General features: G+C 46.7%; 1 protein-coding gene across 1 annotated transcript; it reads right to left on the reverse strand.

Moving 5' to 3' along the window:
* Window positions 1-2,540: 2,540 nt before the first annotated feature.
* On the reverse strand, window positions 2,541-5,918 carry TMEM213 (transmembrane protein 213). The gene is made up of 3 exons (XM_032183025.1): window positions 5,837-5,918; window positions 4,083-4,148; window positions 2,541-2,710 (listed from the first exon to the last, which is right to left on the reverse strand). Exons 1-3 carry the CDS (start codon window positions 5,916-5,918, stop codon window positions 2,541-2,543), a joined length of 318 nt encoding a protein of 105 aa, XP_032038916.1.
* Window positions 5,919-11,834: the final 5,916 nt, after the last annotated feature.

The following is an 11,834-nucleotide window of genomic DNA, read 5'->3' on the forward strand; positions in this document are numbered from 1 at the left end:
GAGTCGCTTTTAACTTGTGCATCAAAAACAGACCACAACCTTCTACTGTGACCCAATTGATCTTAAAATAGAGTTATAACCCACAAGCCGTGCTGCTGTGTGAGTTCCTCAGCTAAAAATATTCCAGGAAATGTAATAGTGGACCATGGATAATTTTTAGATTATCGTATATTGGGTATGAATAATCCAGTTATACGCAGTATTTTTTTTTTTTTTGTTTGCCTTTTTATCAGTTTCTCATGTCTTTTGGATACAATTTTTTTATTCTGTGCTTCCTGCAATTATTGACAAGCCCCTGAAACACTGACAACACCATTAGAGAATATCTCCTCCTTTTGCACTGTGCATCCAAAGCTGTGAGAAAAAAAAAAACACTTGAGATTTAAATCAACTACATTCTTTGACTGTGGCTGCATGCAACCAGACTGTTTCGGAGAATATGAAAAACAAGCTGTGCTCCTAAAGACAAGCTTTAGGAAGCCCTCCAAATTGCTCAGTTACTATGGAATAGGTTTGCAGGTGCTGTGCTGAGCTATAGGGCATCTAGAGCTTGCATCATGTGCTCACAACTCTTTAGACAGAAGTGGATTCACCCCCATGACAGACTGCATTCATGTGCTCATAGCCCTAGCCAAGGAAATGCAAAAGCCATAAAACATAACCCTTCAAAAATCAAAACTAAAGCCATTTCCAGCAGGCACTTCTGTGTTCCTGAGCAAGAGAACAATTTCCATAAAATGGGAGAATGCTAGGAAGAGTTCTGCAGAAGCAGGCACTAAGGCAATAGGTGGAGATTTTTTCACAGTATCTATCATATTGCATTCAAACCAATGCACATTTTCCACTATTAAAACTATTCAATCAGGCAAAAGATGATGTATGTAGTTACGAGATTTGTCATCCATCAATGATTGGAGTGGTAAACCGTCAGCTCACTGTACTTTCAATCACTGCCAACAATAAAGCGCAGAATCCTTTGTTTCTGTAAGTTTGTGCATACACAGCCATTTTTGGTGGGAAGAAGCAGTTGGCTGGTCCCACACCAACATTTGTCTTGTGGCTATTACATTTGTTTTAGTTGTTGTCAGTTGAAATGCTGAAGCATTTTCTTAACTAAACAGTGTTTTGTGATTATTTACTAATAGTATTATAGTGAATATGGGAGGGAAAACAAACAAACAAACAAACAAAATTACAAATGCCACAAAGGAATTAAGCCCTTTCCTTTCGGGACTTTTTCCTGAAGCTAGCACGCCAGCTCAACATTTCCCACCAGAAGACTTTTTCTGTGAAGTGACACTGATGGTAGCGAAGGATGCCTTTTTCTAAGAGCCTAACTGGTGCCCATTCCTGTGGTAGCTGATGAGGGGTAACCATGTGTCAGTTTGAACTGGCACAGGACTGTCCTGATCTAAGTGCCTAGTTGTGCGAAAATTCATTTGAGGAGTCTTAAGCTGATTTGTATCTTTTCTAACACATGAAGTGAAGCTTTAATGATACTTAATAGATAGAAATCTCTGATAGAGCTTTCTTTGGTTAAAGGATAACTTTCTGTGTTTGGTTTCAGCTGGTCTCTAGGTTTGCTAATCCTGTATATGTCTAGATGAATTTAATGTTGATTTATTGTTTTAATAATGGATTTGGTGCAACTGCCCCAAACAAGATTTGACTGCAGTGAGTCAAACCCTGCTGCATGAACATTTCTCCTTAGAATCATGTTTCTAACAATTTGTGTGTGGTAATTCCTTGCTGATACAAGCTTTTCAACATAAACTAGGATTAAACCAGTCAGTGAGAATCTTTCCATCAAGAAGAGCATTTATTATCATCTTACATAAATAGGTGCAGTTTTGTGCTTGACTTGGATATCCTGGTTTAAACCCACTTGCCATGGTGCAGTGTGGCTTAATTGAACAGGCAGGTGCAAGCTGAATAAATGCAACCAGTGTTAACCTCTCACAAAACAGTTCACATATAGGTTGCACTGGAATAACGAGTTCTAATTTCAAATCAGCCCAAACAAGCCTTAAATTTCCATAACAGAGTTTTCCTTGTTGCCAGTAAACACTGTAGTTTAGCGAATGAATGTTACTCAGTATGATCAATGAGTTGCATCTGTTTTCTGATGTAGCCTGGCCCATAGCTTAGGACTAGATCTGGCAATGTTGCTCATCCAAGGACTAGCTTTGTTTGTTCACTTCTATTTCAAACTCAAAGGCTCTGTACTGGGTTGTCTGAAGGCAGGGAGCTATAGCCTGGTAAGTGGTCCTTCTGTGTCTGACTGCAGGCTGGAAAGGGCTTGGGGAAAAGGTTTTCCATGTGTAGTAGCATGTCCCTGGTAGCTTGCAGGGACTGGATGGAGCCTGCAGTACACCTGGGCTTGGACCTGCTCAGGATAATGAAGCTTCAGCAGGTGTCTGCTTAGATCTGGCCTTTTATAGCTGAAGGTACAGTCCCTTTCTTTTCTGTTCCTTAGGAAATGATTGGGATGCTTTGTCAGTCTGTCTGCACCTGACTGCTGCTCACTGGCTTGTCCCGCTTCAGGCTACCAAATATTTGGGTTCATCTGGCCGGAGTTTCATGATCTTTTCCACACAGAGCAGAATGAGCGTCAGAAACCAGAGGCTCCAGCCGACGGCTGCTGCAATCCACCCGTAATCATCCATGCCTGACTGGCAGCACGTAGCCGCTTGCATGCAGAAGTCCACATCTGGAGGAGAAGAAATGAAGTGAGCTGATGGGAGCCTAAATACGTAGCACGTTTTCCTTGCTAGAAGGCAGGTGAGATGGTGACTTCACTCTGTCACTCTGACTTTGGACAGCTGTCCCCTATGCCTGGCTCTTAACCTGGAGGATGGCAGTATTCAGTTTTATCTACGTATCTTCAAGATTTGGTCATCCCCGTTGGCCAGCCATGTGAGCTGGTACTCTTACCACTGTGCCCACCGTTACTGAAAACTTTCAAAACACCTAAATAGCATCTGCTTGGTCAGTTTTAGGAATGGAGTATGATAGAAGTAACTAGTTACTATTTAAAATAAACATAGTGTAGAGAAAACTTCATGCAATGGAGTAAGAGGATCTCTCTAGCAAAGACACTGTCAGCAAGATTTCCATTATTTCAGGTACCCAATACCTCTGTTGGTAATAGAATCACTGATTGCTCTGTGCTGGGCTGTTAAATGCAACTTGCCTGTGTTCTGCTGTTTTTACATTTACCACCACTGGGACATCCCTATTTCACATATCTAAAAATGATTTTTTTTTTTAACAATTCCATGCATTTTCTCTATTTTCTCTTGCATCTTTTGTATCTTTTTTTCTGTTTGTTTGTTTAAAGCAGTTCAATTTCCTAAAGCCACTTGAGGAACCTATCATTAGTTGTTGTATTCATGCTGTTGTTTAAAGGTGTCTGCCACGCTTTTTCCATCAGGTGGATACAGTGAAGATACCCACCTCTGTGTCTGCACCCTGGGTGGTGAGGTGGACGTATCAAAGGGAGCATGAAGAACCAAAACATCCCAATTCCTTGGGCTGGAAGGGAAGCTCAGCATGAAACCTCGGTGCCCATGAAGGCTGGGGCAGCCAGAAACACCTTGTCCTATACCTTTGTCATCATTTAAGGTAGCACACCTCTGCTGGTACGTGTACTGCAGTGCAGGAACTGCAGGACTTTGGAGCTGCTTGATGTTTGGGATGGAGGGATGACTCTGGGAGGACTGGTGGGATCTCGGGTTGCCTGAGGGTGGCTGTTTGGGGAAGACTCAATAGGATGGGTGCACTCCTGGAAGATCACATTGTGCCCAGAGGCAGCTGGTCTGGCAAGAGTTCTAGGGCACACAAACTGAACCAGACATGAAGTAGTCTGTTAAAAGGTGTAAGTCTACCTGAAAGCACGCAGGATATATGGGGAATGCCAACAGAGGAGGCTTAGAAATGCCTCCTAGAATTTCACCTGCAACTGAAGCCTTGATAACAGCAAGTGATAAAAAATAAATCCTTTTCCAGGATAGCCTCTCCAGAGACCTGCTTAGTCTCGTTACCTGGCTTTATCATGGTAGTCACAGTTTACAAAGACTTACTAAGACATGGTGATTCATACTCGGTTGTGGGCATGGCACTTGTTGAAACACTGGAGGCTCCTTCAGCTGCTGCCAGAAGGAAAGCACAGGAGAAAAGATGAGCACATTAACCAGCTCAGGTTGGAAAATACAACATACAGATATAGGTAAGAGAAGGAGAGGGACATGGGCTTCAGTGAAGAAGGTTTTGCCTCTTTATCCTGCTTCCTACCCAGAATCAGAGCACACTTGCACTCTAGCACAGCACTGCAGCTGGAAGCACAGCATTACAGATCCCTCCAGATCTGTAATATCCATTTTCCCTGAAGCCTCCTTAGACCTTCTAATATCCCATTTTCCCCCAGCCACAGCATGCACCTTGGAGTGTTGCAGGATGGCGTGGCTGAGGGATGCCTGCTTGGGAGAAGCACGGGCTGCTGTGGTCCCTGTGCTAGCACCAGCCTGTCCCCTGCTGCAGAAGGAAGGGAGACATGGAAATATCTCCTCCTGTACCACCGTGGGCAGTCCAGTTTGAGTTCAACCAGGTGAAGTGTCTGCAATGGCCCTCTGAGATATAGGAAAAACACAGCCTTACAACTATAGTAAGGGTTGCTGCTGCATGCAGGCAGAGGGACCCCAACGAGCTGTTGGTCTAGAGACCAAGCAGAGGTTGAGAGAACCATATCCAGTCAAACCATCTCTGAGCTAATAACTCGGAATATGATAGAGGAATTCAGATCGAGCTTGATATCACTGAAGACTCCAAAACAATGGTTCAGGATTAACTTCAGTTCAGGAAAACAAAACTTAACAAGACCTTTGCCCAAACCTTTTGTTTTGAGTTTGTCATTTTCCAAGTAACTATAAATAAACTGAGGCTGTCCTGCAGGAGGTGCCCCCTTGGGATTACCTACTGATGTTCTGCTTTGTGTTTTGAGCTGAGTGGCCACCGGCAAGGTGAGAGCTTTCCTTTTGCCTGCTGCCAGTGTGGGACCAGGTCCCCAGGCAGCCTTCTCCAGGGCAGGGTCTGAGTGCTCCTCATTCTTTTCCCTACCTCTGCTAGGACTTGCTGAATGACCTTGGCCAAGCCCATAATTTCTTTTCTGGGTTAATGTGTACCCTCATGGAAGCACTGAAAAGAATAATTAAAACTTGTGCATGACCTGTGGAAGAAAGTGCTGCAGAGCACAGAGCACTGGTTCACATTTATAGACTTCGCAGCCTGGAGACAGGCTGTCAAAGCTAACCCATCTTTAAACATCTGGCAGGTCTCAGCTAGTGCTGATACACAAATGCAAGCGATATTCTGACGGGACAAGAGCTGCTCACAGGTCTCATTTACCCCTGGGTTTAGGCAGTCACTCCAATTACAGGGACAACAAAGCCAGATTTCCTGCAAAAAGCACCTCGTATTAGATAAACCAGGATACAGTGAGCCTCTTCAAATGGTCTCTTGCATCAGCAAGTAATTGAAGGCCAAGAAACCGTGGCCCCCTATCTCTGCCATTCAGGAGAGCAGCCTGCAGCTCACTCACATTTAGGGTGGCTTTGTAAATAGCTGGCAAAAGCACTTCTCTTCAGAAAGATGCTGTGATCAATCATATTGTGTAATTCTCATTAGCATTAATCAATTCCAGCTCTTTACGCTCTTTGGACGATACAAGGGAGCCCTCCTTGTTTTTAAAGAACAAATCACCGTCAGCGGGCAATACGTTTAGAGAGAAGTGGGAGGGAAGGCAGGGTACAGAAGCTGGAGCGTAAGAGGAGAGCCCTACCTGCTGAGCAGGAACGCTGGAGCATGGTGGTGAAGAAGAGCACGGCGAGGGCTGCCCAGGGCTCGCAGGAGAAGAGCTTCATGCCAGGGGTGCAGCTCCCACCCGAGCACAGGTCAGCTTGCTGTTACTGGCAGCTCTGGTTCTGCAAAACCCTTGACAAACTCAGACGGCCGGTGTGCAGGGCAGAGGGTGGAGCAAAGGAGCTTCCTGCTGCCAGGACACCTTGAACTTCCCCACCACAACAGGGCGAGGAAGGAGAAGGGCTCGGAGCAAAACAGCCCCAGCAGGAGGTGGGTACGGGCGCTGAGGCAGCAGGGGGAGGGCCCCTGAAGGTCAAACCTGGAGGTTTCTCCCCAGGGCCTTCTGCAGCCTGAGGGAGAAAGCCCTCTGGAGCCAGCCCTTCCCAGAGGGGTCCCCAGGCAGCTTCTGTCACCTGAGTCTCTGCTTGATCCTGCAGAGATGGGCTAAAAGAGCTGTTGAAGTGCTTCTGGTGGTGGCTTGGTCTGATGAGCACCACACACCGCTGCAGTTCCACAGGCTGTTGGCTCTGCGTGCCCCTGGCTGTTACCCATCACAATGTTCTTCCTAAAGAAAGCTTCAGGCATTAAATCAGGAAGAAAGCCTCTGCCAGAGGTGGACTCTGTGGGGAAAACAGGTTGTTGGTGCTTTCCACCACAGCCAGAAATGATTCTGGGTGTTGATGTGGAAATAAAGGCATCTGGGGCCCGCCTGGGATGGTCAGCTCTCCTGTGGGAGGTGAGGGAGAAGGCATCTGTGGCAGCCATCTGAGTAGGATGGGCAGTATCTAAAATTTTTTTCTTCCATCCACACTGCTAAAGTCAGCAAGCAGTGGCATGACAGACTTCCAGTGGGAACTGCAGTGAATGGGATGTGATGGGGTGCTGGTATTAAAATAAAAATAATTAAAAAACCCTGAGAAATATTTGTTTTCCCTTTGTTTAAGAAAAAGCTCAGGAGCAAAACATATGAGGTTTCAGCCCTGACCAGTGTTCCCCTTGCTGTCCCCCCTGTGCCCCAAAGGCGCTCTGCTCCCTTGCAGGTATTTGCATGTAGACACAGAAGGATGCAGGCACCAAGGGGCTCCCCTGGAGAAAGACCTCCCTGAGCCGCAGAGCAGTGCAGGCCAGCCCAAAAGGACACACTTGCTGTCCTTGCCTCCCTGTTTTGGTGTCAACATGCCTTTGGGGCTGGAGGAGTCACGGGCTGCCGACAGCCAGTCCATGGCAGCTGCCTCCCACCTCTGCTGGTGTGCATGGCCCCTGTCCTTCATCTGACACCTCAGGAGTGCCTGATGGCATGTCCTGCTCAGCTGGCAGCTGCCTGGGTGCGTGACCCCAGCCAAGGTGGCTCTCAGCCTGGATAGACACGGGGCACGGCAGGAGAGGTGCTGAGAACACACTCCTACTGCTCAGGGTTGCTTGGAGGTAGCCCGTAGGACAACCTTCATATCAGCCTGATATCAGTGTCTATGTCCTTTTGTGCTAATTTTCTTTAATTCATGCTTTTATCTGAGCGCTCTGTTGCATCAAAACTAAACTAAGACTCAACTCTTTTACTCTGGCTAGGAACGGTGCTCTGCTCGCTTCCAGCTTCACCAGTCCTTCCTGAATTTCTCAACCATGCCTCCTGCTGAAAGCTAATCTGGCATTTAATTTTGTAGAAATAATGAGTACAAGTGTTCTGTGCAGTGCAACATGTTTGAGGAACAATGAAAGAAGATGAAACTGCCCTGCTGTTATGTGAATGAATGAAATATCTTCTGAATTTTAACTGCTACCTAAATACTCTGACAGCTTGCAGGTAAGCCTGCCCATTTTAAGGGATACTGAAAATACTTTACATAATTAACATAAAGTATTTATTTTCCTTTATAACAATTTTTCCCTCTGTAATACAGAAAGTGCTGTTCCAAAGTCTTCTGAAGCAGTGAAAGGCTGTGTTTTGCTTCAGTGATTTTTGGATAGAACTGGAAATGAAGGCTTTGCTCCATAAGTTTGGGCACAATGGGAGCCCTAGAAAATCATCTCCTGACACAGATTTGGATTTGTTTCATTTCTTCTGTGTAATGCATTCATATTTCAGTGCTGTGACTGTCTGTGGAGCGATAAGACTCTCCAAGCTGTCCCTAGCTTGGTTCCTACGCATTGTACCAACTCCAGTCTGTGTGAGGATGCCTTGCTGTGTGACATGGCCACAGCACCAGCAGAGAAAGGGGTCTCCTTCAGCTTGTGCTGTCCTGTCCATGCAGTTCTCAAGGCATGACTCAGTTTACCCTAAAACCGTGTGCTTCCCTACCTCTTTCCTTAGAGATTCTTCCACAGTGTGTAGGGCTGCTGGTCAGCTTTTTCTGATAATTACTAAGAAGGCAATACTTCACATACAAACCAATTGTGTGTTTTGTGCTACAGGGAGAGCTTCAGCATTAAGTTTCTCTGCTGAAGAAGGTATTACCCTTGACACACCACTACCAGGTGTGTCTCTTAGGGAATTATTACCTTTTATCATACACACGCATTCTCATTCTGTCTATATATACATATATATGTTTTCTGTTTACATGTGCAACATGTTTATGTTTTGTGTTCCCAAGTGAAATCTGATTGCTGCTCCAACCCTGTTGCATCCCTGCAGTGACCAGCATGATGGTAACTGAGTGGTAGCACTGTATTTAGCTCAGGGCAAAGCACACAACCTCACTTTTTTTATTTGAGGTGAGTTTAACTACAACCTACCATGATTTCTGTGTACTTGAGGTGCTTCCATGCTCAGCTGCTGCAACAGCGTGTAGCTTGGGTGAAAACACACATTAACATGTAGTGTGGTCAGCCAAAACCTCCTGTGTGGTGGAGCTGAGCATGGAGTGGTTACTGACATGTTGATGCCAGTGACACATACAGCTGCATGAAACTTCTCTAGGCTGCTGAAAATCGTGACACCCCTGCAGTTGCCTCTTTGGGATCTCCCTTAGCTTTGCATATTGACAGAGCAGAGTCTATGGCTGGTTGATAATTCCCAGCTGACAATTCACAAGGGCTCTGCTCAACTTACAGAAGGTATCATGGTATTATAAGCCAATGAGTAGCCTAGGTGGTCTGACCTACTGGTGAGATCTACCTTCAAAACATGGCTTTAAAAAGCTGGCAACTTCAGGCAGACCGACCCAAGCCAATTATTTGTCCATCAGGGAGGGGGCTATTTAGATTAGCATCTTCATTGATGGGAAAAATGGCCTTCTAAGCTAAAAATACCTGTAAACAGGGGATTTGAATTATAGAACTGGGTGAATGGAACAAAAAAATCCAAACCACCCAGGTTTTATTATTTAAAAAGAAGGGGAGAGGGGATCTTATTTCTGTTTGCACAGAGGAAAACAGCCTGAGCGCTCCAAAAAATGTGACAACTGTGCCCTTTGTCCTTACCAACCGCAGCTGAGGTTCAATTAGAGAAAAGTTGGGTTTGTGGCTGCACCATGCCCCAGTGCTGTCCCTCTGGACCCCGTCCCTGGGCAATGAGCCTGCTGAGGGGGCTGGAGCCCTCCCTGGCTCCTGCTCTTCTGAATGGCACCAGCTGTAGTGCCTGCTGTCAGTGGTGATAATCTGATCTTTAATAATATGATTATTATGAAATACTGTTCATACTTATCCATGCCAAAGGCATGAAATAGGAGAAATACTTTCTGCTACTGTTGTCTGTGTGCAAAGAGGGACACGAGCACGGGAGAGGGCTTTAATCCTGTGCTCCATGTTTGCTCGCTCCTCAGCTAGCTGTTCTGAGTGGCTGGCACAGCAAAGATTGCTCAGGTGATGAAGTGTGCCTGGGTTTCGCTCCTGTCCCCTCACCCCAACAGCTCTCAGCAGGGGACCACCAGGCCTAACTGTGGCACTGGCTAAGAGCAGCACGGGCTGACTGCCACGCAGAGCAGAAGCGAGTCTGATGCATTAAATGAGCATGACAGTGGTGCTGGGGGAAGAACACGCTGCGGTTTCAGAGACAGGGAACAGTCTGAGAGGCTGTTTTATTTTATTGTGTCAATACAACTCAGTCAGGAGCTGAATGGTGAATCCTGTTAGTTAGCATTAAAGTGTGGGCTGCTGGGCAGTGTCTTTTCTCACCCCACCTTCTCCTCAGCCCTGCATGGTGGATGTGGTACTTTTGCGTGTGATGGGTGGCCGACAGCAATGGCTTTGCTTCTGCCTTTTCGGGGAAGTCCCACTTTTCCAGTAGAAGGTGCTAAGTTTCACCTGCCTTTAATCTCTTCCACTGGTAGCATCCATAAGGAAAGCTGAGCGCACTGACAAGAGGAGCAGGGTGCAACCGAGGCAGTAAGGCCAGGGAGCACCAGGCCCAGCTCAGCGCCATGGCCCTGCTCCCAGCACCAGCAGCAGCTGAGCAACATGGAAGTTTTAGGCCCTCCCACCAGAGTTGCTTTATGTTTTTTCTATACCATATATACGGTTCATTTTGGGTCACACAGCTTGAGGCAGATGGATTTCAGAAAGTGACAGGAACCCTCTCACAGTAGCTGACCTGGGCCACTCCTAGTTGGTTTTGAATGGAAAACCTCTGTGCTTTAAAGCTCGCTATTGTTACAGGCCTTTGGTATTGTTCCCTTGGACAAGTTGTACCCTTGTCAGGTCAGGGCTGCTGGGCACCTACAAAAGCCTGGCCCTAAGAAAGCATTTCTTTAGGGGACACTTTGCAATTTACTTGTAACCATGCATTTTAATTAGCTCTTCTTCCAAGCTAGGACTTAGTAGTGACCCTACTACACTTAGTAGTGACCCAACTGCCCTTATTTAATAGGACAAAACCTGTCTCCTCTGACCTCAGTGGGAGCTCTGCCACTGGTTTTAGAAGGGGCAGCATTTCTCTCTGGAGTCCTCACTTTAGCAGCTGCAGTGGGCAAAGGGCCACAAAGCCACCTTTCCCCATCAGGTTATTTCAAGCAGTGAGAATGAGGTTCCTGCTCGCTGAACTGCCCCAAGCTAATGTAGCTCTCCTGGCAGAGCCCCTTGCCCCCGAGCCTCCTCTTTGCCACACAGCTCCGGCAGTCACTTGGCTGGAATAAAATCATTAACCTCCCCTTGTTTCCTTCTCCTTTGCTGCACTGCTGCTGGTGAGGAAAAGAAAGCACAGGAGTTTTCCGCCTTCCTGACGACTGACACTGCACCCAGTGCTGCAAATGACCTTTTATTGGTTTATTGAATCCCTGCGTGCAGCAGGTTTTAAAGGCTCTGGCTTGTTTTCAGGTCAGCGGGGCGGTGTGAGCCAGCGTGCCCCGTCTGTTATTAGTCCCAACACACCATGTGCCACTGGCTCTGGCAGCAGACCCAGCAGGGAGGTGGGGACCCAGCCAGAAAGCACCGGGTCTAGACCACCTGGGGGTTGCTCTGGGGCGGGAAGGTTTCCTTCCTCTGGTCTAGACCGGTGCAGACCTCAGCAGAGAAGGTCTTCTGCTCCCAGTGGTGCCAGAGCCCAGCCTGGCTGTCTCCATCCAGCAGGAGGCTGAGCCTCCAGGAGAGGAGTGTGGCACCTGCAAGCCCTGCAGCTCCGTGCCCGAAACGGGGAGCGTTTTCATGCCGTAACGCCACTGGAAAATAGAGAGCAGAGGAAGCGTGAGTGATTGTTCTGTTAACTGTTCTTTGGCCAAATCAAACAAAATTGCTGTGTGGGAGTGATGACAGGGACATGGCTGACAGCAGGTCCATTTGGGAAAGCCCCCTATATCCACAGGAGGTGGATGGAGCGAGCATGCCCTGCCTTCCTCTGCATGGGAAGGAAAACAGATTTTCTCACTGAAAAGAAGTTTTTCTTCTTACTTGTCTTTTTTCACCCACATTCCAAATCAAGAGGAAAGTGAGCCTTAGGGGGTTTTCACTGATTGATTGCTAAGGAAAAGTAGAAGCCAGGATTGGGATGGATTGAAACATTTTAAGTAAAATATTTCCAGATATTTCATTTAAGTTTTGATCTTTTA

The sequence above is a fragment of the Aythya fuligula genome, chromosome 1 (assembly GCF_009819795.1).
Source record: "Aythya fuligula isolate bAytFul2 chromosome 1, bAytFul2.pri, whole genome shotgun sequence".
Classification (NCBI taxonomy): Eukaryota; Metazoa; Chordata; class Aves; order Anseriformes; family Anatidae; genus Aythya; species Aythya fuligula.

Excerpts from the sequence above, each read along its gene's own strand:
- TMEM213 (XM_032183025.1), bottom strand. The coding sequence starts at position 5,918 with ATGAAGCTCTTCTCCTGCGAGCCCTGGGCAGCCCTCGCCGTGCTCTTC. Across the intron at positions 4,149-5,836 it reads CCAGCGTTCCTGCTCAGCAG|CTGAAGGAGCCTCCAGTGTT; the intron begins GTAGGGCTCTCC and ends TTCTGGCAGCAG. Across the intron at positions 2,711-4,082 it reads GTATGAATCACCATGTCTTA|ATGTGGACTTCTGCATGCAA; the intron begins GTAAGTCTTTGT and ends CTTCTCCTCCAG.